This window comes from Camellia sinensis, chromosome 11 (genome assembly GCF_055761805.1).
Source record: "Camellia sinensis isolate YWXY chromosome 11, ASM5576180v1, whole genome shotgun sequence".
Classification (NCBI taxonomy): Eukaryota; Viridiplantae; Streptophyta; class Magnoliopsida; order Ericales; family Theaceae; genus Camellia; species Camellia sinensis.
Window position 1 is genome coordinate 90,580,221 of NC_138971.1, and position 27,964 is coordinate 90,608,184.

At 37.6% G+C, this 27,964-nt stretch overlaps 1 protein-coding gene across 15 annotated transcripts; it reads left to right on the forward strand.

The window, feature by feature from the left end:
* The first annotated feature begins 2,864 nt into the window (after positions 1–2,864).
* On the forward strand, positions 2,865–27,964 carry LOC114283532 (AT-rich interactive domain-containing protein 2-like). Of its 15 annotated transcripts, none has more exons than XR_014344236.1 (7): positions 2,930–3,086; positions 4,372–4,498; positions 7,269–7,387; positions 7,840–7,910; positions 8,015–8,201; positions 10,484–10,631; positions 25,349–25,656. XR_014344236.1 is itself a non-coding variant. In XM_082894301.1 (7 exons), exon 7 carries the CDS (start codon positions 26,492–26,494, stop codon positions 27,203–27,205), a length of 714 nt encoding a protein of 237 aa, XP_082750427.1. In that variant the 5' UTR covers positions 2,930–3,086; positions 4,363–4,498; positions 7,269–7,387; positions 7,840–7,910; positions 8,015–8,201; positions 10,484–10,631; positions 26,219–26,491; the 3' UTR covers positions 27,206–27,964. The 15 variants fall into 15 exon arrangements, 9 of the variants coding, with proteins under 9 accessions (XP_082750425.1, XP_082750427.1, XP_082750428.1 ...); XR_014344237.1 differs by having other exon boundaries at positions 4,375–4,498; XM_082894301.1 differs by lacking the exon at positions 25,349–25,656 and adding an exon at positions 26,219–27,964 and having other exon boundaries at positions 4,363–4,498.

A 27,964-nucleotide genomic window follows, 5' to 3' on the forward strand; every position in this document is an offset into this window, starting at 1 on the left:
TTAGTCTAGGATGAGAGGGATTCGGGTGGAGGATAGATTGGAAGGCCTCATCAATCTCATGGACATAATTTCTCATCTTCTTAAGATTGATTTGAATAGGGGTAATTTGGCTTTCAAAAACAAATTTGTTTCAATCTTTTCATAATTGCCAAAGGATAACAATAAAAATAGTATATCATTTTTTACCAAAAAACTCAGTTTTATTTTTCAAATTCTCAGTAACCCATTCACAAAGTGGCTGATCACATCCATCCTCCCACCATTTAGTGTCCTTTATTTGAACCCAAATGTATTTAGAGGAGTTGCAATCTCTGAGGAGATGATTCATGTCTTTACTAGCTAATCCACATCTGGAGCACAAGTCAATTGAGGCCATATTCCTTATGAGTCTCATATGAGAAACCTTCCCTTAAGAATAAGCCAGATGAAATTCTAGATCCAATTCCAATCCCCACTGCTCATGTCCTGATTAGCAATTTATAGTTAGCAGCAGTGAACTTACAACTAGTGGAACCAACCTAAAAAGGAGCATTTGTAAAGGTCACAAATTTGGGCCTATTTTATTTTGAGAATTTCTAGTATGGTTCAAGAGCACACCTAGTTTTCCAGCACTTCAATGTCCCAATTGCCTTCACTGTCCAGCACTGAGCTAGGCAATTTGATTATATTCAGTGAGGCCTAATAGTACTAGCTAGGGAGTGTTCTGCTAAAATTGAGTTTATGACTTGGTGAAGCTATATATATATATATTATATAACCTAATATTTGATTTAATTTGTTTTTGTTTTGGTTTTTGTTTTCAGGTTTTGCATGAAGACTGATGGGTGAATTAATGGTGGCATGGAAGCTAATTTTATTTTTGGACATGTTATATTATGGTTTGAGATGTCAAGCTTTTTGTACTTAATATTTATAACATATTGCTACCATACTATTTGTATTGATGTAACAAATTTTTTGTTAATATTTTGATGTCAATGAAGCTAAGATGATGACTGAATTTGTATAAATATTTTTGGTTTTTGAATGAATGAATGAATGTCTATTGATTGAATGCATTTTTTTTTATTAGATTTCAACGAACATAATACAGGTATTAATTACAAAAAACAAATAATTTTGTATGAAAATATATATATATATATATATATATTTTTGGTGACGGCAACTAACAATCTCAAAAAACCCATGCAATGTACAGGTGAATTTTGTTAGAGTCGGCACATTGCAAATGCAAAAAAATCTATAGCGACGGTAATGTGCCGACATAAATAATAGTAGTGATTTTTTGGTCTTTTTTGCGACGGCAGGACACCGTCTCAATTAATACACTTTGCTGTCGCAAATATTCTGTGACGGCACAGTTGCCGACTCAAAAAGTTTTAGCAACCCCGTACTCTCGTCCCTCGCCTTGCCGTCGAAAGGCCGTCGCAAAAACTTTTTGCGACGGCAATTATGTTTTTTGCGACGGCAACCTGCCGACTCAAAAAGTATGTTCTCTTGTAGTGTTTAGTCTCATTTGGTTTTTGTTTTTGGATTTTGTTTTGACTTTTGTGAGAGAAAAAATGTAATGATTATAATTTGGATGTGATATTTTATCTTATTGGTTTATATAGCCTATTTTATCTTTTTGTATTTTTTTAACCCCAAAATGTTTCCAAACTTTACCAAGTGTGCTACTTGAGTTGCTCAAATGCCTTATGGTCTGCAACCCTCTTTTCTTCGTTTAAAAAAAAAAGAAAAAAAAAAGGTCGTTTTTTAAGAAAAATTTGGCTACGAACTCCTCTTACCTTCCTTTTATTATTAAAAGGGCCAAGAAAAAAATTATATTTTTAAAACTCCTTCATAATTATAAAGTCTTATATAAAGGACAAACTTTATTATTTAAATATTTTATCAGACTATTATACCCTTAACTAAATCTTCCCTAATCACCGTCTTAATCTCCCAAGTTTCGTTTGATACAACTATTGCTTATACATAGATGATGATGCCATGGCTAAGGTTTCAAAGGAGATTTAGTTGGAGTGACTAGATCTGGTAGCAAAACCAACTCCGACGACCTCGCAAGCCTCTCTACCACTGTGGCCGACGACTACGAGAGCAGCTGACCTTACCCACTGCCCTTGTGAAGAACCTATTCTCTCTCCTCCTCACCTCTGTTATTCGCCGTGGACCTAATGACATATTTTTTGAAGCTTCTCTTATATTCTTTTCCCACAGACAATGGACTCTCTCTCATACGACCACTCTCCCAAATAGAGAGAGAGAGAGACTGATTGTTGTTTCCAATTGGTTTTTTTTTTTTTTATTATTTGTTAATAGATCTAAGAGTAAAATTTAACTCTAGTTCATTTATTTAGTACATATTTTATTTTTTGTAACAATAAAATTTTATTCTAGTTAAAAACATGTTGATTTGCTTAACGATATAAAACTTTACTTTGATTCAGAGTAAACTTTACTCTGAAATACACTGTGATAATGACTTAATAGTAGAGCTGATAGATATGGGAGTAGTATAGTAAAAGAAATAAGTTTTAAAATATTAGGAAGTTTTAAAAATACCTATATAATTCTTGTGATTTTGAAAAATAAATTAGACAGTGAGGTCTCGTTTGGCAAGTGACTTTTTTAACTAAAAAGTCAAAAAATTACTAAAAAAGTCAAAAATTCAACAAACTATACTAAAAGGTTAAAAATTTTATTTTTTCTTTATTTTTTACACATCTTTTTATAAAAAATTATCTTAAATATAATAATTTTTTTATAATATATTTTAATTAAAAAATTAAAAATTATTAAAAAAATATGTTGTCAAACGAGGCATGAGTATCACCAAATCCCTTTTTTTAAAGCGTTGAGAAAATTCTGCGCCGTTTCGAAACGGTGCCGTCTTAATATAAAAGTGACCCCATTTTATATACTTGTCGCTCACAGCATTCTGCGCCATTTCTCTCCGTTCGAACACACGACGAACAGAGAACGAACGAGAAGCTCACGAACGAGAGATTTCGCTCAGATCCAGAAGATGTCGAACCGAAGTGGTTTTTGATGTCGTCTTGCTGGCTTCACTCGAGATCCAGGTTCGATTTCAATAGTTTTTCTTGGCATTCCATTTCGAAATTGATTGGATTTACATTTATTAGTTTCGGAATTCGTTCGGGTTTCAATTTTCATCGATTTAGGGTTCGTATCTTTAGCTGAGTTTGTTCTGGATTCGGATGACAAAAGCTGGATTCTATTTTAATCCTTTCTTCAGAAAAATTTGATTTGAAGTTTGTTGATTGAAATTTGTTTCTTGAGAAGCTCGAAGAAGGCAGTAATTCTCTGGCAAGATGTATTTTTTTAAAATTAATTTATTTTATGTTATTTTATTTTTGGGACTTTAGAAATAGGTAATGTGATAATTAACCGTATTTCATCAAACACTATTAAATAAAGGGGGTAAATTGCAAATACACTCCTGAGATTTATTTAAAATATAGATTCCCTCTATGATTTGGAAAATTACAAAGGGAAATGATTTGGAGCCCTAAAAACTTCCCCCCTAATCCCCCTAATTTCCAATTTTGGCAACTTTTTCCTTTTTTTTTTTTTTTTTTTACTTGATATGGAAATTAGGGGGATTAGGGGGGAAGTTTTTAGGGGGATGTAGCATGACCCAATTACAAATACCCCATTTTCAAAAAATTTTATTTAACAAAATTAATTCAAAAAAAATGAAATTCATAATTATTCTCATATACAATAATAAAATTACCTGAATTATTAATTGAAACATATTTCTAATATCATTAAAAATTGTTAATTGATTTCATGATTTATTAATAAAAAGGGCAATTTGTTATGAAATTAGAAACCTTAGGGTGGAATGTAAGTTTTAGAACCATATGGGTGATTTATATTTTAATCAAACCTCAGGTGTGTTTGTAATTTACTTTAAAAAAAGTTTTTAATTGTTAATTTTCAGCGACAGTTTAAAAAATTTATCACAAAAAACATCATTTAATTATAACTTTTAGCGGTAATTTAAAAAATTGTCAAAAAAAGTCCGTAATTTTCAACTTTTAACAACAATTTAAAAAATTCGTTGTATAAAAACGTTACTAACTGTATATTTTAGTGACGATTTATAATAATCATCACAAAAAAGTTACTAATTGTCAATTTTTAGTGACATACATAAAAAAACGTCACAAAAAATTATTTTTCGCAACGATTTTATTAGGATTAATTTTTAATAGGACTTAATGAGAATTAAATCCAACTTTTAGGACCGACCTATTAGTAGTTTATCTTTTTATTTATTTATTTATTTTTCCATGTATTTTATAGTTTCATATTCATATTTAATGACAGTCATTATAGCAGTGGCAGATGATTGAATGGAAGGAGAGGATGCCATTCTCCAAAGATTTAGAGGTTTAGAGGATCAGCTGTTAATGGACAGTTCAGCTTGACAAGATCAAGCAAGCCAAGCTGTTGGGTTCAAATGGTGAGAGATGTATTGCTCTCAAATTAAACAATTTTTATGTATTCAATTTCAATGTTAATTGTTGATTTTAGGCCTCGTTTGGGAACCCTCTATTTTAGTCAAAAAGTCAAAAAGTTACTAAATTAGTCAAAAAGCTAACAACCCATACAAAAAAGTCAAAGATTATTTTTTCTCTCTACTTTTTGCACATCTTTTCGTAAAAAGTCAAAAAGTCATCCCAAACATACTAGTTTTTTTTAGCTCATTTTACCTAAATAGCCAAAAAGTTACTAAATTAGCCTGTTCCCAAACGAGGCCTAGCATTTTGCCTAGAAAAACAAGCTACAAGAAAAAAGGGGTATTGTTGAATCTATAGCATAATTTAATGATACTAATGCATAAAGTTATCTTGATGGATAAGAACCTTTTCTTTTGGGTGATGTTCACTTGATTTAGGAATTTAAAAGGTTTTGGATGTGTGGAGTTGTGAATTTGGGTGTTTAATTGGTGGCTTAGGAAGTGTCACATTTCTAAGTAAATATTTAAATGTGTATATATACATTGTTTAGATGTAATAATGATGACTAAGAAAATGTCTTTTCTATTGATAGAGAGAAGCTTTTCATAGTTTGGTACTGTCTCATTGTAGTTTATTTTAGGGGGATTTGGTGATAGACCCCTCAATGTTTAACTTGTCCTTTAAAAGGACAAAAATTGTATAGATTCTTTTAAAACCCCCTAATATTTTAAAACTTATTTATTTTACTATAATATCCTCATATACATATGTGTGTGTGTATCAGATTGCAATCACTGTCTTTCATCTCAGTCTCTCTTCTCTCTGTCTCGCTTTTATCACTGTTGCTCTTCATCGGCGTCATCGCCCACGCTCTCTATTGGGCACTACCGACGTTCACTATGGAACTCTTTCTCTACCGTCTTCATCGCCACCATCACTTGTGCATCCATAACTTCAGATTTGAGATCATTCACAGTCGTCGTTGTCGGAAAATGACGATTTGCGACGGCTTGCAAACCTCAAATCTGAGATCCTTCACTCTCTCTCTCTCTCTCTGGTTCTAATGGTTCATGCTCTCTCTTTCTCTGTGTGTGTGTGTGTGTCATTCACCATTTATACTCTCTCTCTCCCTCCATTTTTCTATCTTTTCTTCTTCTTCTTCTTCTTTTTTTCTTGATCCTCTGTTTTCGAACTCTATCTCTCTATCTCTCCATCTCTCTTTCTTCTTCTCATGATTGTCTGTTCTTCCAACAGTAAAATTTTACTCTAATTTATAACACAACACTCTCCTATAAAGCCATCCTTGCAGCTTATTTCAGAGTAAAATTTTACTTTATGATAAAAAAAAAAGAACAAAATTTTACTCTGAATCAGAAAGTAAAGTTTTACTGTCGTTAAGCAGATCAACATGTTGTTAACTAGAGTAAAATTTTACAATTACAAAAATAGAGTAGTACATACTAAATGAACGAACTAGAGTCAAATTTTACATTTAGATTTATGAACAAACAAACGAAAACTCTTGATTTTTCATTGTAATATCTCGATTTCTCATTTTTCTTTCAAATCTAGGTTTTTTTTTAATATTTTATTTTATTTTATTTTTTTATTTTTATGTGAGATCTGAAGTTATTGATTTCAAATATGAGTTAGTAGATATCAAATCTGAGATGGTGGTGGTTTGACGGTAAAAAAAATGGTTGCCAGCTGACGGTGAGGATGAGCGACGCTGATAGACGATGAAGATGGTAGAGACGATGAACAACATCAAGTTGGTGAAGAGAGAGAGAGAGAGAGAGAGAGAGAGAGAGAGAGAGAGAGAGAGAGAGAGCTGTAAAAGAAAGAGAAGAAAGAGGGGTATAATGGTCAAATAAAATATTCAAATAACAAATTTTGCCCTTCATACAGGACTTTATAATTATGAGGGGGGTTTTGAGAAAGTACTAAATCTTTTTTTTGCCCTTTTAATAAGAAAAGGAAGCTAAGAGGGGTTTATGGCCAAATTTCCCTTTATTTTATGCTGCTGTTGTTATCAAAATTTTGGCAAAACCCAACCCCATTTTAAAAATTCTAATTCATGTGGAAAAAATAAAAAATTCTGCTTGAGAATGTTTCTTTGGCTTTCCCTTCTTTTCCTGTAGTTTCTTGGAAACGCTGCAAGAAAAGTTGCCTATTAGGAGTTTTAATATAGATGTTTCTAAAAAACGCCGTTATAGTTATCTAAAAAGTATTTATCAAAACGCCGTATCAGCCAAGGTGCTACGACACTGTTTTGATATAAAAACCTGCAATGAAAGTTGCGTGTCGGTTCAATGCCCCATATAGCAATAATAGTCTCTTGTTTCTAGATCAATGTTCGAATTTGGCTCATGATTGCGTCTTTGAGGCACCCGAATTGCTTTGAGATTGTTTACAATACTGGAGCTGTGTATCTTTTCACAGAGCCAATTCCTGCTGCTTGTTTGAACCATGAAATCACAATCTGCATTTGATGGTGGTATTGTCTGTACCTTTGCTCCATCTTCAAACCCAAAATTGAAACAAAAACATGATTGAAATTAGATGTTGATTATCGGACAATAGAATAAACTTTGGACAATTAAGCAGCCCTGTAAGAGTTCAATCATAAAGATGAGTTTTCATTTGAAGCAAATCATTTGAGAATTTTTTTAAAAAGATTACTACTTAAGCTTATGAATGAATGAATCTTCTGTCTCTATTGTTTCTAGATGAGATTTTGTTTATCAATTAATGAATGTCTCTTATTTGTAGAATATATTGCTTGTCACCTACCAACCTTCTTTGAATATTGAAGGAAGCAAATATACATTAAATTTTCTAATGAGATACTATGCTACTTGAGGCAGAGATGGTGGTTTTTATTGGCATAGGCAAGCATTTATTCTCTTGACCATTTTCTTTAATGTTTTCTTATATTTGTGCTCTGTTACTATCAAGTATTTAGCATCTCAATTCTACAAATATTTTCTCGAGATGAATTGGACTATCTGCTTTTTGGCTGTAGAGAGTTGTGGGAGGTAATTTTTCTACTGTGTGGTCACATAAAATTTGCATTTGCATGGTTGTAGGACCTGTATTTGTTTTTGCATTTGCGTGGTTAATGTTCAATTTTTTTCTTTCTCACTTATAGATCACATAAAATTTGATCATGGGATACTTATCAAAAAAAAAAAAAAAAAAATTTGATCATGGGATACACTGCCAAGATCCCTACAATTATGTAAAATTTCCCCCCATCCCAGTCTAGATTTAGGTCATTGTCATTGATAAAGTTTCATCCAGTTCACATGCTAATATATGGCTGTTGTGGTTATGTTTTTAGTTGCTTGAGATTATGGGAGAATACACTGCAACGAAACAGTGCTGGACCCAAAATTGACAATTGTGAGAAAGGTACGGAACTAGACAATTGCCATCTAGGACCTTCATGATTCTGCTTTGCTTTAATTTCATTCTAGCATCGTACATAGTGTTTACATTTGAATGTTTGGATACAGCATTCTTCAACTGCTGGTAATACAATATCCATTGGGACCGGGTTATCAGAAGCTGCAGATGATGAATTGCCAACTGATGGAATGCCAGAACTAAAAAGAAAATAATACACCAGCCATGAGAACAAAAACCAGCTAGCTAACACCTCTCTCTTTCTCTCTTACTTTGTTTCTATCACTCGATCAAAGGGTAATCATATGCATTTCATCTCCAATTGTTCTGTTATTAGCAATCTGATCAATTGATTGATTTCTTTTCTTTCCCTTTGATGTAATGGTGATTTCATTTCTATTATCTTCCAACCTATTCCTAAGTTTGCTATGGTTGGAGGTCCATAAAGAAGTGGAGATAAAACAAGTGTCAAGTTCTCTTGTTTTTTCTTTTGAATGTTTACATTTCTATTTATTTATTTATTTATTTATTTTTACTCTATAATTTATAATGGGCCAAATTTGTACTAATTTTTTCATATCCTTTTCTTTGTTAAAATGAGACTTGTGAGTTTTGGTCTAAGGGTTGTTTCGGCAATGACCTAAAATATCCAAAAAGTCAAAAAGTCACTATCAAAAAGTCAACTCCTCTCTCTACTTTTTTGCATATCTTTTCGTAACAAGTCAAAAAGCCAACTAAAATAGGCACTTCCCAAAACAATTCTAAATTTTAGTTTTGATATAAGTGGTTGAATAAAGTATTGGAAATTTTTTTGGTTATATACATTTTGGTTATGAGGAAAGGTAAAATATTAATGCAAGATAAGAAAAATATTATGGTCTTGAATGTGAATAATGTGAGACAAGGAAAAACAGAACAGGGAATAGCAGGCAACAAAAAATAGGGAAATAGAGTAGGAGCAGTGAAGGAGACAAGTAGTGGTGTTTTGAGAAAAACACCGCCAAAAGTCAGTATGATGTCATATGGCCGTTGGAGTTTTGCTCCGGCAAGGAAAAACTGGCGTTTTAATAATGCGTTGATAAAAAGTTTAAGTGGAGTTTATTAAATGGTGCTGACATAAGACGGCGACCATATCATTGGCGTGTTCATAAAAAAGTCACCATAGGGTTTCTCAACATTTTTGCGTGTCTTAGCGGCGTTTATAAAACGCCGGTAGAGAATGAATTTCTTGTAGTGGGTGGTCTTGTTACCAAACTCATTTTGCATGTATTTATAGCCCTCTTAATCATGTTTTACATATTTAGATCTTTTAAGTCCTTTCAAGGCTCATTTCCATATATATGAGTTTCTAATAAATGCTTTTGTTATTTTGGCCAAAATTTTTTTGGTCTTATTCATATAGAGGCTTAGTGTTTTTGAAACGTCAGACGTTTCTATTTCTACAATGCAATGGGTACTTGGGTTTGTTTTTATTTTTATATTTCTGTTGTATTTTTATTTTGAATTGGTGAGTGTGAAGTATAATCTTAATGCCACTAGAATTTTGCCTTATTTGTCCAAAGCTCTAATTTTTGCACTAAAAAGCAGTGATTCTTTTGCCATGATAATTTTTTTTAATCCAATTGTTCATTCTTGGAAAAAGAAAGAAGCAGATAGAGCAAAGGTCTCTTCTTACTGTCCACTCTTCCCAAAGTGAGCGACATGTAGAGATCCATTGTGAATTATAGTTTAATTGGTTGCAACATACTGCTCATAATGGTTATATTGTAGTTTCAAGCCCTACTAAGCCTACCACCCCCTGCTTTTCACCTGATACAAAGCAGTTGAAGTCCCCGCCACCCTGCAAAACTCAATTTTTTAATTGTCCGGCTATAAATTCTGCAAGAATATTAGGGTTTTCATAATGTTTTGTATTCTTGTGATAGCAATGTTGAGTTTTCGGTTTAGACAATTAAATTCTGTTTCCTTCTTTTAAGGCAAAATCTTTAGCATGTGGATGCTTCTTCCATCTTAAAATTTTTCATGTGGAACTATTGTGGAGGAGTATTTGACATTCGTTCTTTTTAACTTTATGAAAGTGGCTATAGCTATTAATATTTTTCTAAAAAGTACAACATTGACAAGAGTGCTTCACGATTTTGTCACGAAATTATTGATACTCAAACCTCGTTTGGGGACTAAGTATTTTAGTTAAAAATCTAAAAAGTCACTATAAGTTGTCACATCACTTTCTATTTTTCTACATATCTTTTCGTAAAAAGCCAAAAAGTTATTAAAATAGCCTGTTCCCAAACGTTATATATTATTGTTTGTGAATGTATGTTGCATGTTAGCATACTTAAAATATGGATATGATTTTTGATTTGGTATATTTTCAAACAAACATGTGAGGAGTTGTGTCCTTGTGTCTAGATTTTGGTTTGGCCATGTCAAACAGGAAACTCACATCTTTGGACACTAATGATAGAAAATACTTTGTATATGAGGCTAAAACACAGAAGTTTTGCTGGCTTTCTATGCTAGTATGTTTGTACTTTTCTCATTGGATTTGTTTTCACCCTTAATTGTTCATCATGCAGGTCAAGATGGGATTCAAACGGCCTTTTGATGAGGAGTTTCAGGAGTTTCCTCTTAGGCACCCAAAACAAGTTGATTGTGGCAATAAGCTAACCTCGTTCACTGAAATTTATTCTTGTTATGAACCTACTAAAAAAGCTGATATTCCAGGTAAGAGATTCAATCTTTTCTGTTTCAACATTTTGATGCTTGGACTTCTGTCTTCATAATTTCTTCAAACTCTTTGTTGTGGATGAGGTTTTTAGTTGTTCACATGTAATCCATATTCAACCTTATAACTGTAACTGAAATCATTATTTTGAATGAATGATATAGTTATTTTTTTCGAGTGTTCAATCCAGTTCCATGGAGTATAAAAGAAAAATTAAAACCTTAATTAATTATCAATAAATTATTTTTTTGGGAAATTCTCTAATAAAATAATTAGAATTTCTTACCACACAAAACAGGGAGAATGTTTTTTACGTTCTAATTATATGTAGTGGTTACTCAAGGACATACCTATGTCATCTTACATTTTTAAGTTCCATGAAGATTGTGCTTGGGATTGGATAATGACCATCACATTATTATAAACGTAACATTTTATATAGAAGAAGAGTTTATTATTTTATCATGTGCCATACTTAACTAGGAATTTCCAAGGGTGAATATGATAAGAAGTGCCCGCAAGTTTTTACACCACCTTTAATGCACAAGCTTCTATCTGTTCCCTGTTCCCTGACCAATGGGTTGTTGAGATTTTCTCTTCATTGTTTATGCAAGATCTCTGCGATTTAATCCTCAGTTTACCCCTTCTTGTTGTTGCTTTGTTGCTTAGACCACCATGGCTTATGGAGGTGTGGACCTTTCAAGACAAAGCTTAGTGAATCTCTTGGGAAAATAGGGGGAAAATATTTGGTAAAATAGGAAATCAAAGTTTGAAAACTGTAATCTATATCAAAATCAAAGAAACAATTGAAAATTGTGGTTTCTATGTGACACTTTTTGGCACACGAGGAAAGGAGGCTGCTCCTGATAATCTCATCTTAGCAGTTGCCCCTTTGTGTGAGGGATTGTGTGGTTGCATGGAAAGCACTGAAATTTTGGAGAATTCATATATAAAGTTTTTGTTTGTTCTTTTAATTTTAAATTTGTTGAAACAATTCTAGTATCAGGGCTCAACTCAAGCTATTCCCAAATCAGATAGATTCCTTGGTTGAGCTGGCTATTCACTAGCTTTTAACCCATTAATTAACTAAAGAATCAGACATTAGAAGTTTTTGTTCTAGCGAATAGATGCACACTTGTGTAAAAGTTTGAAATATCCTTAAAAGATGTATAATGCTATTATGCTGTCCTTTTTTCCAAAGATGTTACCCATAACTTTTTTGGTTGGATCAAAAAATATGAGATAATCAATAATTCTATTAAGTAATATGAAAATTGACTGAGATCTCAATTGTTAATAATTTGTTATTCGGTGTCAAATTTGGTATCTGATCCATTACAAAAATGAAACTTCCAAGAAATTTGTAAGAAGTTAGATGTTGTTCCCAGTCTATGAAGCACCGATACTTCAAATAAGGTGACGTATCTGTAACGGATAGATACTTCTTGGATACTTGTTGATATGTATCGGATACTTATTAAAAGTATCGGATGCTTCTTGATTAATTTTTCATTAATTTTGGGGGTATCAAATACTTAAGTTTGGAGTATCAGATATTACAAGTCACATATTACTTGTTTTACGAAATTAGAATTGTATCATTTCTTGCATAGTATTATAATATAATATAATGTAGAAATTTAATGTATAAAGAGAAATAGAGAATTGTATTATTGATTGATTTATATTGATTGATATGTCTATTACAAATGGTTCCTTATATAGATGTAGGTGTAGTGGATGGTGGTAGTGGTGTAGTGGGTTAGGTTTAGTGGAGTAGGTGAGGTGGTAGTGGTGTAGTGGGTTAGGTTTAGTGGAGTAGGTGAGGTGGTAGTGGTGTAGTGGGTTAGGTTTAGTGGAGTAGGTGAGGTAAATTCTAACAGCCCCCCGCAAACTCAAGGAGGATAGAAACTAACCAACTTGAGTTTGAAGAGAGGAACAAAACAAGAAAATACATAAAAATAAAAAAGGATAGGAGACACTGTATGGTCGTGTCAGACCATTGGTGAAGACACTGTATGGTGGTGTCATAACGGGGTAGAGGACACTGTATGGGGGTGTCATAACCATGTAGAGGACAGTTTAGGGGGTCATGTCGGACCGTTGTAGCAGACACTATTGTGACAGTTGTGGTGACAGTTTACGGAGTCTTGCTGGACCCTTGTAGAAACTAACCGGAATCAATGTCGGGACAGTTTACAGAGTCTTGTCGGACCCGTGTAGAAACTAACCGGAATCTATGTCGGGACAGTTTACAGAGTCTTGTCGGACCCTTGTAGAAACTAACCGGAATCTATGTCGGGACAGTTTACAGAGTCTTGTCGGACCCTTGAAGGAGCTAACCGGAATCAATGTCGGGACAGTTTATAGAGTCTTGTCGGACCCTTAAAAAGTCGCACCCTCAAAAGGTGTGCCCAATCTTTCAAAAGGCGTGCCATCAAAAGGCGTGCCCAATTCATAAAAAGGCGTGCCATCAAAAGGCGTGCACAATCCATCAAAAGGCGTGCCATCAAAAGGCGTGCCCAATTCATCAAAAGGTGTGCCGGACATGATGGCGAGGCACGTGGGCGCCTTGGCTTGCGTGCCCGTTTGTCGGCTGGTGGCAAGAGGCGCGCGATGCGCGTGGCTGCCTCGGCTATAAGACAGAGGCTGAGGCTGAGGCAAAAAACCTGCGAGAGAAATTCTGAGAGAGATTTTGGAGAGAGATTCTGTAACACTCTGTTTTCTGAGAGAGAGTTCTGAGAGAGATACTGTGTAACACTCTGGTGCTTAGAAAATGGCTTCATCGTCTTCCCGCGGGCTGCTCACCCTCTTTCCCGACCTCAACGAGTCAACGAGAGAGAGAACTGGTGCGGTGGCACTGGAAACTCAACCAAGCGCCCCGGAGTTTGCTCCGTTGAACTTTCCGATGCGGGCTGTGGAGCAAAGAATGGCAGGGCAGTCAGATGTGGAGGCCAACCAGTATACTTTGAAGGCATGCGTGGAAAGCATGACGGCGGTCACAAATTTGTCGAACCGGCTGCAGAGTAGGACAAATGAGGTGCAGCATTTAAACTCCCAGCTGGCTCTGCTCCAACGCATGTATAAGGATGCGCGAGCAGAGATAAGCGTGCTAAGGGCGGAAAACAAGGAGCTGAAGCGGAAGGCCACCGTGATGTTCCGATTTGGAGGACCACCAGATGCGGGAGTGGAGGAGCAGGGAGGAGGCAACTGGCTTGGTGGTCGAGGAAGCACGGAGGCAGTACCGTCAAGGGCCGCCCAGGACGGAGGCAAAAAGAAGAGACCGGCGGCCGAGTAGAGAAGAAAAATCCCGCCTGTGGATGTGGGTTTTTTTTTTTTTTTTTTTTTTTTTTTTTTTTTTTTGTGGGATGTAAAAGTGTGATCGGGGTTGATCCCCTGATATGAATAAAATGACAAGATTGTGAAAAGTGGTTGGTGTTATTTTGTGGTGTTGTTTTGTTTAATAAGAAAAATAAAATAAAAGAAAACAATGGATAAAGAAAATAGAGAAAAATAGTTGTGGATGGGGGATAAGAAAAACAGCAGTGTGATTTTATTTTATTGTATTTGTTTTTTTTTTATTTTTATTTTTATTTTTATTTTTATTTATTTATTTTTATTTTTTTTTTAAAGATATATATATATATATATATTAAAATAAAGTGTGATAACGTGGGTGGTTGTGTTGTGTTTTTGTTTGATGATTATGTTTTCAAAAAGAAGATTATGATTCATTATTTTAAGAGATATATATATATATTAAAATAAAAGTGTGATAAATAAATAAGAAAAGAGAGGGACAGGGCAATTAAGTGTCATAGTAAACAAAAGAAAATTTTTGGGCGGTGGATGGGTATGATAATATTTTATAAGAGCATGGAAAGCTGTGTGGTCTGCTTCTTCTCGTGGTGGGCCTTCTTAAAGAACTCAAATGAAGTGGGGAATGTGTGCTTGTCTACAAGATGTTGCTGCCGACTTGCGCAACTTTTGCTTGAAAGAAAGAATCGTGTGCTTCAGACACATGTATGCTGAGAAGGCGAGGTTGCCGCCCGCCGGTGAAGCGAGAAATACTAAGGTTTTAACCTTGCTCTGATACCATGTAGAAATTTAATGTATAAAGAGAAATAGAGAATTGTATTATTGATTGATTTATATTGATTGATATGTCTATTACAAATGGTTCCTTATATAGATGTAGGTGTAGTGGATGGTGGTAGTGGTGTAGTGGGTTAGGTTTAGTGGAGTAGGTGAGGTGGTAGTGGTGTAGTGGGTTAGGTTTAGTGGAGTAGGTGAGGTGGTAGTGGTGTAGTGGGTTAGGTTTAGTGGAGTAGGTGAGGTAAATTCTAACATATAATTACAAGGATAAATATAAAAATATTTTTCTAGTACTTTGTTTAGTTCTTTGATAAGAATATAGTGAGTTAAATAATAGAATTTGTCAAATTAATGTATCCTAATTGTTTCATGTATGTCTTCTATACTACATAGAAAGTATGGATTAATAAGAGAATGTAACAATAGTAAAATTATATATCAATAAATAAAAAACCAATAACACTTGAATACAACATTTCACAGAGACAAGTTGTGGATTGTTCTCTTATTGTACTATAAACATAAATGAAATGTTTGCAAGACCTATTGAAAATTTAAAAGGTAAACAAGATACTAGCTTAAATTAATTTCTTATTTTTAAAGGTTAGTATTTTGCATTATAAATTACATTGTGGTTTCTCAATATTCTTTAGTGTGACGATCGGGTCTTTGTTTCCTCTTTTTTTTCCTTCTCCTTCACTCCGTTCTTTTGCTCTCGTTGAGTTTGAAAACGTCGGAAAATTCGTTTCAAATAAAGTTCTTATTCTTGTCTTCATTCGGTGTTGAAGTTTCCCTCTTCCGAGAAGTGCAGGGTCAGGTTCGGGGTGTCGGCGAAGCAGGAATTTTTCTAGGCTGCTACGCTAGGGCTGCACGTGCGGGGTTGGGCCGCATGTGCGGGAAGAGGGGAGTTTGGGTGAGTGCATTCTGCTTAAATTGCAGGTACGGAGCAAGGTGCGCGTGTGGAGGGTTGCACGTGCGGGGATGAGAGCCGCACGTGTGGGAGTGAGGCTCTGCACGTGCGGGACGGCTAGGCAGTCCGAGGCTCTGTTTTTCTTTCTCTTTTAGGGCTGTTTGTGTCACATTTTTACACACTTCTCTCTCTCTAAAAACACATTTTTCTCCTCCTCTCTAGAAAACATCCCCAAACATTAAAACTCCTCGATCCTTGCAATCCATTGGGTTTAGATCATCACTCTCACTCTCTAATCTTGAAGATCATGCGGCTTCCCTTGGTATAGAAGAGGTTGAAGATTCCTCCATCTCAAGGCTAGGGTTTTCATCTCTTTCATCATCAAAACATTGAGGTAGGGAAACCTCCTTGAGTTATATATATATATTTATGTTAAATTTGGTTGATTTAAAGGTTCCATTAATGGCTTTGAAGTGTTTGGTCTTGTCTCATAAATGCTAGGGTTTCAAAAGTGGGTTTGACTTCCCTCTCCTCCTAAACTATTTTCTTGAGGATTTTAAACTCACATAATAGGGGGTGTGTTATCTTGATAGAAAACTCTTTCAAATGAGGGGAGAGGTGTTTGTTTTGATTTTGACATAAAACCCTAGAAATTTTTGGGGATTTTTGAAAGATGTAGGCATGTTTAAAGGCATCTTGTTGTTTTATAATTAGAAAGTGAGCTCTCATCATATGTTCAGCAAAATGACAATTTACTTGATATACGGGAAATGAGTTTCTACTTTAACATTGTATTGAGCATTTCAAAGTGCATTGTGGTGAGATAACAAATGGTTGTGCACCTTGAATAGTGAAATTAATTAACTTTGGAGTTGATGTTTGAAAGGCATCACTTGTATCCTTGAAGGGACTAATTTGTTGTGAATTGGGCATGATGAGAAATTGTTATTTGCCTTAAATTGAAGGTAGGATCATTGGATAATAATATTGAGAAGAAGAAATGAATAAGGTAGTAAAATTGATATTGTTGTAGAGATGTTTGAAATGAAGAAATGTTACGGGATATTGTGTATTGTATCATGTTCTCATTTAATTTTATTATCTGTATTGCACATCTTGAAATGAATTGGAAAACATTTACTTTGAGAAAATTATAATAAAATGAGAACTATGGAAGTGTGCAAGGATTAAATACGTGGTAAGTCCAGATAGGGGGTGTAGTTGAACTTGACAAGTTGGCCTGAGTGTCCATGGTGAAAGACCAAAAAATCGCGCGGATAGGTGTCGAGCCTTCCGGTTGATACCGGTAAAAATGACATTTTGGGTAGTACTTGTATAGTCTACTTGGAGACACCAGCCTAGGGATTGCCAGTGTCGTATTTACCGGCCCTTTGATTAATAGAATTGGAATTTTGAAATTGATGAGATTGAAAAATGTTAATGCAAAGCATGGTGATTCTTTTAAGAAAGGCATGATATGAGATTATTTTGAAAAAGGCATTGCATCGCATTTTGCACTTGCATTTAATATTAGATGTCTTACATAAATGTATATACTTTGTTGGGAATTTTTCTACTGGGCTTTATGCTCACCTCTATGGGAATTTGGTGCAAGTAAGGACATGATAATCCCGCCGAGCTGAAGGCGCGGATATTTTTAGTGAAGAGTATATTGCTCTTTTTTTTTTGTTGTAAATTTTTGTAAGCCAAGGGCTAATTTGTTTGGGTCCGAGAGGCCATTTTGTGTAGCCGGGCTATTGCCTTGGAAGATGTAAGCCCTTCAGGGCATTTTATTGTTTTGAGACTAAGTGCTTCGCATGCTATAGATTCATGTGTCTTTATCATTGAATGTATATCCGCATGTGAAACTTTTGTATAAACTCTCTCCTATTAACTATGTAAAGATGGAAGGTTTATTGCCATGGTTTAGTATATGTTAATTAATGTGGGTAGTACATGTCAAATTATTTCAGGGCGTTACAACTTGGTATTAAAGCTACCGGGTTTGAATACTTTGGTCTCGCGGGAAGTGGTTGTCATACCACAATGGCTTCATTCCGCATGATTAGGAAAAATGTTTTGCTTATCTGTGATTGTGTGATAACATACTTATGTGACTATATGGGTATGTGATTGGACTTTTGGGATGTTATTTGCGCCTATTAGATTTCTTGGAGTCTTATTAGAAGGGTACTTGATCAATACGCCTTCTACTAAGAATTCTTGGTTTCTCATGGGACGAATCTCATCACTAAAAGATAATTCGTTTGTGTTTATGTGACTAAGTGCTTATGTGGAATGAATTAGATTGTTTATGTGATAGAATATGTGTAATAGTTAAAGTTTAATGTGTGAGGCAAGTTGCGAGCACATTTGGAATTATGTGCTAAGTTTGTTTATTTTGTTTCTCAATTAGGATGTCTGAAAGGATTCGAACTCGTGGTGGTAGAGATGGAAGGCGTGGTAGGGGTCACCGGGGTATAGATGAGGTACCGATCCAAGGGGTTCCGGTGCAAGAAGAGGGGTTTGGCGAAGCTAATGTGGCTGAACAAGTGGGGCAAGCGGAGGTGCCGGGGCAAGCCGGCCAAGCCGCAATTGGGGCTCTAGCCCGGGAGATGGCGGGGGCATTGAGGGAGTTCATGAACATACTTAGGGCGGAGACCCAAGCTAGGGAGAATGTTGCTGAGACAAGGGCGAGCTTCCTCACGAGGTAGTTCTTGCGGGCCAAGCCGGATGAGTTCCATGGCGGCCCCGAGCCAAAGAGAGCGGATGAATGGCTAGAACAAACCGTGAAGACTTCTGAAATGCTTCATATAAAAGATAGTGAGTTAAGGGTGACTCTTGCGAGTTACTACCTCAAAGGGGATGCAGGGCAATGGTGGAAGTACGCCAATGGTCGAATATCACCAACATGGGAGGCATTTGTGGTGGCCTTCCAAGACAAACATCTACCTCCTACTGCTAGGGAGAGGCTGAGACAGGAATTCAATGACCTTAAGCAACTAAACATGTCCGTGGCCAAGTTTGAAGCGGCATTTTCTAGTTTGTCTCGGTTTGCACCGGAATTAGTAGCAACGGAGGAACGTCGTTGCATTGAGTTCGAGCAGAGGTTGAGGACGAAGATTTTGTTCAAGGTTTCCGGGAACATGATCCGAAATTATGATCGCCTTGTGGAGGCAGCCGCATATGTGGAAATTATTATGGAGGCTGAGGAGGAGAGACTTCGGAATTCAAGGTCTAGGGGCCAAGGGTCACAGGGGGACTTTAGGCCCAACAAGAAGAGTAAGAGCACCTTTTCATCCAAGTCCCAACCGCAGCAGTCTAGGTCTACTTTCCCCTTGCCTAGTGCGGGCCTGGGAAAGAGTGCACCGGGTGGGTTTTCTTGCTTCAAGTGTGGCCAACCGGGTCACAAGGCCTTTGCATGTCTGTAGAAGGGAGGAGGACAGCAGGCGTTGCCACCACCACCATCTAACCGATCTCAAAGTCAGTCTCAGAGTAGGGGTCAGGGGCCTACTTGCTACCAGTGTGGTCAGTCAGGGCACATGAAGAGAGCTTGCCCTCAGTTGGGAGGCGCGTTTGGCGCTTCAGGGTCTAGGCAAGACACAGAACCACTAGTAGGCTCACTCAGCTTAGACTTCACGAGTTCATCAGGGAGCCGCTTCGGCTCAGTCAGTACAGTAGGCCTATGCTCCAAGGGATGAGCAGGTTGAGCAGAGGCCCCAGGGGCATGTGTATGCAGTTACCGCGCCAGAGCAGTTGCCAGGATCCTCGGTAGTGAGGTATTTTTATGGTGTGTAATTCTTTGGCTAGCGCGTTGATAGATATGGGTGTGTCTCATTCATTCATATCTGCTGCATTCGCATCTGCATTGGGGCTAGAGGTGACACAGGTAGCGTCTCCGCTCAGAGTAGAGTCTCCAATTGGGGGTACAGTTGACCTAGATCGGGGTTGTCATGGTTGTGAGATAGAGGTTGCCGGGCGTAAACTCCCGTGTGGTTTTGTGTTACTAGACATGTCCAGTTTTAATGTTATTCTAGGCATGGATTGGTTGGTTTCATATCGGGCTGTGATTGATTGTTTTCGTCGGAGGGTCACAGTGTGCACCTCGAGTGGAGACTGTTTTTATTTTTTGGGAGACAAGGTTGATCGGGTCCTATCGCCGGTGTTTGATCCTCGTAGTACGAATGAGCTTAGTGGTCTTCTTGCTACTCTTCTGGATAATGAGAGTGGCGGAACTCGGGTTGAGTTGCCAAGGGTAGTGTGTGAATATCCGGACGTGTTTCCCGAGGACCTTACTAGTTTGCCACCCTATCGGGAGATTGAGTTCACCATTGACTTAGTGCCTGGAACGGCACCAATTTCTATGGTGCTGTATAGATTTGCACCCGCGGAGTTGCATGAGTTGAAGATTCAACTCCAAGAGCTTCTAGACAAGGGCTTCATTCGCCCTAGTACGTCACCTTGGGGAGCGCCGGCTCTCTTTGCGAAAAAGAAGGATGGGTCGTTGCGGTTGTGTACCGCAAGCTGAACTGAGTTACTGTTAAGAACAAATACCCCTTACCCAGAATAGATGATTTGTTTGATCAACTTAGAGGGTTATGTTGCTTCTCCAAGATAGATTTGAGGTTGGGGTATCATCAGTTGAGGGACCGGGAAGTGGACATCCAGAAAACGGCCTTTCGTACGCGTAATGGCTACTATGAGTTCCTTGTAATGCCATTTGGGTTGACTAATGCACCGGCTTCTTTCATGGATTTGATGAACCGAATTTTTAGGGGTACTTGGATCATTTTGTGGTTGTCTTTGTAGACGACATTCGAATCTATTCAACTTTCGAGGAGGAACACGAGGCTCACTTGAGAGTAGTGCTTGATTTGCTTAGAAAACATCAATTATATGCCAAGTTTGAGAAGGGCGAGTTTTGGCTCACCGAGGTGAAATTTTTGGGCCATGTAGTATCAAGCGAAGGGGTAACTGTAGACTCTTCAAAGATAGATTCTGTGCAGGATTGGGAGCAACCGAAAAATGGTTTTGAGATCCGGAGTTTCTTGGGGTTGGCGGGGTATTATCGGTGTTTTGTGAGGGACTTCTCTAGATTAGCCGCACCTTTGACTAGGTTGACTAGGAAGGGGGTTAAGTTTGTATGGAGTGAGGATTGTGAGAAGTCTTTCTAAGAACTCAAAACTAGGTTGACTACGGTACCGGTGTTGATCATTCCGGAGAGAGGCTTGGGTTACACCGTTTGTTGTGATGCGTCTCGGGATGGGCTTGGTTGTGTTTTGATGCAAGGGGGAATGGTCATAGCCTACGGTTCACGGCAATTGAAAACCCACGAGAAGAATTATCCTACCCACGACTTAAAGCTAGCTGCAGTAGTGTTTGCCTTGAAAATTTGGAGGCATTACTTGTATGGTGAAAAGTTTGAAGTTTTCTCCGACCATAAGAGCTTGAAGTATTTGTTCTCCCAGAAGGACTTGAACTTACGCTGATGGAGGTGGATGGAATTTTTAGAAGACTATGATTTCGAGTTACACTATCACCCGGGAAAGGCCAATGTAGTGGCCGACGCCTTAAGCTGAAAAACCGTGAGTAGTTTGGCGAGTGTAGCCATTCGGGAGTGGATTATGTTGGGTGAAGTCGGCAAGTTTAAATTGCATTTGGGTGAGTCCGAAGGGGGTGTAACATTGTTTACTTTGAGTGCTCAACCCACCTTGATTAGCAGGGTTGTAAAGGCACAACGAGGGGACCGCATAGTAGAGTTAGTTCGTGATAGAATCTCCAATGGGAAGGAAGAGAAGGGTTTGAACATTCACACGGATTAGAGTGTACGTTACCTAGATCACCTGTTTGTGCCTGAATCTTGTAGGAGGAATTGCTTCGGGATTTCCATCACTCACGCCTTGCGGTACATCCGGGAAGCACCAAAATGTATCGAGACCTTAGCCGTCAGTTTTGGTGGAGGGATATGAAGCGGGATGTCGCATCCTTCGTGTCGAAGTGTCTTATTTGTCAGCAAGTCAAGGCTGAGCACCAGAGACCAGCGGGTTTGCTACAACCCTTACCGATAGCCGAGTGGAAATAGGAACACGTGATCATGGACTTCGTAGTTGGGCTTCCTAGAACGTAGCGGGGCAATGATGCCATTTGGGTAATTGTTGATAGGTTGACTAAGTCCACACACTTCATTCCAATGCGTACTAGCGACTTAGTTGAGCACTTGACGGAGTTGTATGTAAGAGAGATAGTTTGACTTCATGGGATTCCAGTAACCATTGTGTCGGATAGGGATCTTCGTTTTACCGCTCGGTTGTGGCAAAGCCTTCAAGAGGCGTTGGGAACCAAGTTAATTTTTAGCATTGCCTATTACTCTCAAACCGATGGGCAGTCGAAACGCACCATCCAGATTTTCGAGGACATGCGTAGAGCTTGTGTCCTAGATTTCAAGGGGTCTTGGGAGAGGCATTTACCGTTGATTGAATTCGCCTACAACAATAGTTATCAGGTTAGCATTGAGATGGCACCGTTTGAGGCCTTGTATGGCCGACCTTGTAGGTCACCAGTCTGTTGGGCCGAGGTGGGGGATGCACCGTTGTTGGGTCCGGAGATCATTAGGGAGACAACTGAGAAAGTTGCTCTCATTCGGAAGAGATTAGCCACGGCTCAAAGCCGATAGAAAAGTTACGCCGATAAGAGGAGACGACCCTTATCTTTCGAAGTGGGTGATCATGTGTTCTTTAAAATCTCACCTAGGCGGGGTTTAATAAGGTTTGGCAAGAGTGGAAAGTTGTCTCCAAGGTTCATTGGGCCTTTTGAGATATTGGAGAGGATTGGGGAAGTGGCATATCGGTTAGCTTTATAGCCACAACTTTCGGGAGTTCATAACGTGTTCCATGTGTCCATGCTTAGGAAGTACGAACCCGATCTCACGTGCTAGATTGGGTTGATTTGGAGGTAGATGAAGATGCCTCTTACGAGGAGCGACCGGTTCAAATCTTAGATACTCGAGAACAAGTGTTACGAGGCAAAACCATACCGTTAGTGAAGGTGTTGTGGCGACACCATGGGATTGAGGAAGCAACTTGGGAACGGGAGGCGGAGGTCCGCTCAAAGTATCCGGATTTATTTGAGCATGTTTAGTTGTTTTGGTTTTAAAATTTGTAATGTTCCCTTGTGTTGAAGGGAAAGAGTGTTGCGGTGTTGCGGTGTGGGTCACATGTTGTTTATATGTATTGTTAACTTGAGCTTGAAGTTGTGAAGGAATGATGTTTTGCTATAGATATTTTATTTCATATGTCTGGTATAAACAAATGTCGTTTTGACGAAATGATGATGAAAGGAATGGTAAACGTTGGTTGAACATAGATGTTGTAACTTGAGAATGTTGTTAAAATGATTGTAGTTGCTAGAACACTTTGGGTTGATGGTTTGTTTAAATTTCGGGGATGAAATTTCTTAAGGTGGGGAGGTTGTGACGATTTGGTCTTTGTTTCCTCTTTCTTTTCCTTCTCTTTCACTCCGTTCTTTTGCTCTCTCGTTGAGTTTGAAAACGTCGGAAAATTCTTTTCAAATAAAGTTCTTATTCTTGTCTTCATTTGGTGTTGAAGTTTCCCTCTTTCGAGAAGTGCGGGGTCAGGTCCATGGTGCCGGGAGCGAAGCGGGAATTTTTCTGGGCTGCTAGGCTAGGGCCGTACGTGCGGGGGCCCAGGGCCGCACGTGCGGGATGCCAAGCCGCATGTGCGGGAAGAGGGGAGTTTGGGTGAGTGCATTCTACTTAAATTGCAGGTGCGGAGCAAGGTGCGTGTGTGGAGGGCCGCATGTGCGGGGATGAGAGTCGCACGTGCAGGAGTGAGGCTCCGCACGTGCGGGACGGCTGGGCAGTCCGAGGCTCTCTTTTTCTCTCTTTTAGGGCTGTTTGTCTCACATTTTTACACACCTCTCTCTCTAAAAACACATTTTTCTCCTCCTCTCTAGAAAACATCCCCAAACATTAAAACTCCTCGATCCTTGCAATCCATTGGGTTTAGATCATCACCCTCACTCTCTAATCTTGAAGATCAAGCTAGGGCTTCCCTTGGTATAGAAGAGGTTGAAGATTCCTCCATCTCAAGGCTAGGGTTTTCATCTCTTTCATCATCAAAACATTGAGGTAGGGAAATCTCCTTGAGTTATATATATATATATATATATATATTTATGTTAGATTTGGTTGATTTAAAGGTTCCATTAATGGCTTTGAAGTGTTTGGTCTTGTCTCATAAATGCTAGGGTTTCAAAAGTGGGTTTGACTTCCCTCTCCTCCTAAACTATTTTCTTGAGGATTTTAAACTCACATAATAGGGGGTGTGTTATCTTGATAGAAAACTCTTTCAAAAGAGGGGAGAGGTGTTTGTTTTGATTTTGACATAAAACCCTAGAAATTTTTGGGGATTTTTGAAAGATGTAGGCATGTTTAAAGGCATCTTGTTGTTTTATAATTAGAAAGTGAGCTCTCATCATATGTTTAGCAAAATGACAATTTACTTGATATACGGGAAATGAGTTTCTACTTTAACATTGTATTGAACATTTGAAAGTGCATTGTGGTGAGATAACAAATGGTTGTGCACCTTGAATAGTGAAATTAATTAACATTGGAGTTGATGTTTGAAAGACATCACTTGTATACTTGAAGGGACTAATTTGTTGTGAATTGGGCATGATGAGAAATTGTTATTTGCCTTAAATTGAAGGTAGGGTCATTGTATAATAATATTGAGAAGAAGAAATGAATAAGGTAGTGAAATTGATATTGTTGTAGAGATGTTTGAAATGAAGAAATGTTATGGGATATTGTGGGTATGTTTGGTTTGGTTTTGGGAGAGTAGTTTTTAAAAATTGTTTTGGGGAGAGAATTTGAATTTTTTTTTTGGTTTGTTTGGTTATGTATTTTGAAAGTAGTTTTAGAGTTTGGGAGTTTGGAATGATTTGATATTTTGTTATAATTTAGTAGATGTGTGTGAGAGAAAAAGTGATTGAGAAGGAGAGAGGAGAGAGAAAAAGTGATTGATTGATAGGTAAGAGAGAGAGAGTGATTTTGGAATTTGTTTTGGAAAATTTACAAACCAAACAAATTTTTTAAATAAAATTTCCCAAAATCACTCTACAAAACCAACCAAACCTACCCTGTGTATTGTATCATGTTCTCATTTAATTTTATTATCCGTATTGCACATCTTGAAATGAATTGGAAAACATTTACTTTGAGAAAATTTTGATGAAATGAGAACTATGGAAGTGTGCAAGGGGTAAATACGTGGGAAGTCCGGATAAGGGGTGTAGTTGAACTTGATAAGTTGGCCTGAGTGTACATGGTGAAAGACCAGAAAACCGCACGGATAGGTGTCAAGCCTTCCGGTTGATACCGGTAAAAAGGACATTTTGGGTAGTACTTGTATAGTCTACTTGCAGATACCAGCCTTGGGATTACTAGTGTCGTATTTACCGGCCCTTTGATTAATAGAATTGGAAGTTTGAAATTGATGAGATTGAAAAATGTTAATGCAAAGCATGGTGATTCTTTTCAGAAAGGCATGATATGAGATTATTTTGAAAAAGGCATTCCATCGCATTTTGCACTTGCATTTAATATTAGATGTCTTACATAAATGTATATACTTTGTTGGGAATTTCTCTACTGGGTTTTATGCTCACCCCTATGGGAATTTGGTGCAGGTAAGGAGGTGATAATCCTGCCGAGCTGAAGGCGCGAATATTTTTAGTGAAGAGTATATTGCTCTTTTGTTTTTGTTGTAAATTTTTGTAAGCCAAGGGCTAATTTGTTTGGGTCCGAGAGGCCATTTTGTGTAGCCGGGCTATTGCCTTGGAAGATGTAAGCCCTTAAGGGCATTTTATTGTTTTGAGACTAAGTGCTTCACATGCTATAGATTCATGTGTCTTTATCATTGAATATATATCCGCATGTGAAACTTTTGTATAAACTCTCTCTTATTAACTATGTAAAGATGGAAGGTTTATTGCCATGGTTTAGTATATGTTAATTAATGTGGGTAGTACATGTCAAATTATTTCGGGGCGTTACATTTAGCTTCTCTGTAACTCACTACTAATAATTTTAAAATATATATTTTTCACAAACATATCCTAGGCGTACCTGTATCCTATTTTTTAAAGTTTTGACGTATCGCCGTATCCGTATCGTATCCATATCTCGTATCTCGTATCCCTATCCATGCTTCCTAGTTCCCAGTTGAGACTAAGCCCTAGACAATTGTTTTATGGGAAAACATGTCTTGTTCTGTATTTGTAATTAATAGATTCCTTTTACCACTATTATTAACACAAAGAAATTTAGGCTTATAAATGGTTTAAATAAAAAAAATATAAAAATTTGTTTCATATGACGGTTGAGAAGCATCCTTGTGAAAATAGTGGGCACGAGTTTAGGCCTTCTAAGCATTTTAGTTTTTAGCGATTTCACTTTTGTCGTGTGGCGATGGCATTCTAAGAACCTGACTGAACTGTAGTCTATATTTACTTTCTCATTAGACTGTTTTACTGATGATATTGTTTTGTATGAGTTAGGTGAAGGCGAGGGCAATTTTTATAAAGTTCAATCGGGTGGTGGACTCTTACATGACAACAGAAATGTGATCTCTGATTTGGTTGACAAGGAATATGTTGGACATGGTGTCACTGTTTGCTCTATTTCTTCAGAATATTTTGGACTCTACTATCCAAGGAGATCAGTAGTTCCATTTGAGGATACATATTCATCAATGTTGGATAGTTCTCCTAGAGGACAAGTTTCCATTGGACCAAATCATCAAGCTGAGGTTCCAGTATGGGGACCCACAAATGGTGGGGAACTATTATTCAGGCTCTGATGGTGTTGTTAATGCTTATGGGGGGAAACTGATGGGGGCTTGTATCCTTCCAATGCCTGATCCAGAATTGTCTGCTCACAGTGATGTGGCTGGAGATGGTAGAAAAGACTGTCTTTGCCTCGATCAGGGTTCTGTTAGATGTGTGCGACAGCATGTCAGGAAAGCACGGGAATGGGTGAGAGAAACTCTTGGGCATGAGAAATTTGTGCAGTTAGGGTTTTGTGAAATGGGAGAGGAGGTATCACAAAAATGGACTGAAGAAGAAGAACATGCCTTTCATGAGGTTGTTTACTCTAATCCTGAGTCACATGGTAAGAATTTTTGGGAGCATCTGTCCATGGTGTTCCCATCTCGAACAAAAAAGGAAATTGCCAGCTATTTTTTTAGTGTCTTTATTCTTCGTAGGCGAGCCTTTCAGAACAGATCTCACTTCCTGGACATCGACAGTGATGATGATGATGATGACTGGCAGGGAGGCAATGGGAGCCCATTTGGAGTTGCACAGGACGATGAAGACTCTGCAATTGAGTCTCTTGTTGCTGAAGATGATTTCCCTGATGGTAATGGTGATGTTGAAAATGGAGGAAATAGCACTGAGAATGATGGTGGAAGAAGTCTTTTGTCAAATACACAAATTGGTACATCGCTTGAGGGCTTCGGGTCTGAGTTTGTAGTTAGAGGGTGACGGAGAGAAATTTGATGCTCAAAATGTCTTGCGCGTTGGTTTTGAGTATCAAGCCAAACCAGTTGACTCATTTGGTTCAGCCAATACAAGGGCAGCTGTGCATCAAGAGAGGTGTTAAGGGTAACCGTAAGGAGGGTTTGCATGTCAATGATGATGGCTTGGGCTCTGGTTATTTGTTGGAACCATGCGATACTAAAGTCTGGGATGCAAAGTATCCAATGAGTCCATTGAAAGGTGTTGTTGATCTTCCACCGACAGGGAACATGATTGAAGAGATCTTGGCCTGGGCACTTAGAACAACAGCAAGTCAAGTGATGAGAAAAGCATTATCTAGTGGAAGGATCTCCTTAATTTATTTTTCTGTTCACAGTATTAAGTTTGAACATGCTGCCTTGCTGTGAGGGCCAAGAATGCAAGTTGCCTAAGAAAATAAATTTCTCCTAAAACAAACATAAGAGCCTCCAATTTTCCTAGGTAAAACTATTTTATGGAAAATTTTATTCTAGTGTTGGGCTAATTCCTAATCCTATGGGAATCTTACCATTGCCTGTGCAGTGCACAAATCTACAAGGGGCCAAACTTAAATTTTGTTTCTCTTCTTAGCAATTGTTTTTGTTTTGTTGGAATAGGATGTGTTCTATGAATGATTTTCAACTTCTTGTATAGCTTTTTGCTTAGATAATTTTGTGTTGCTGATAGATGAATATATATAAATATAAAAAAAAGGGGAAGAATTTCCCCATACATACATGTTATTAA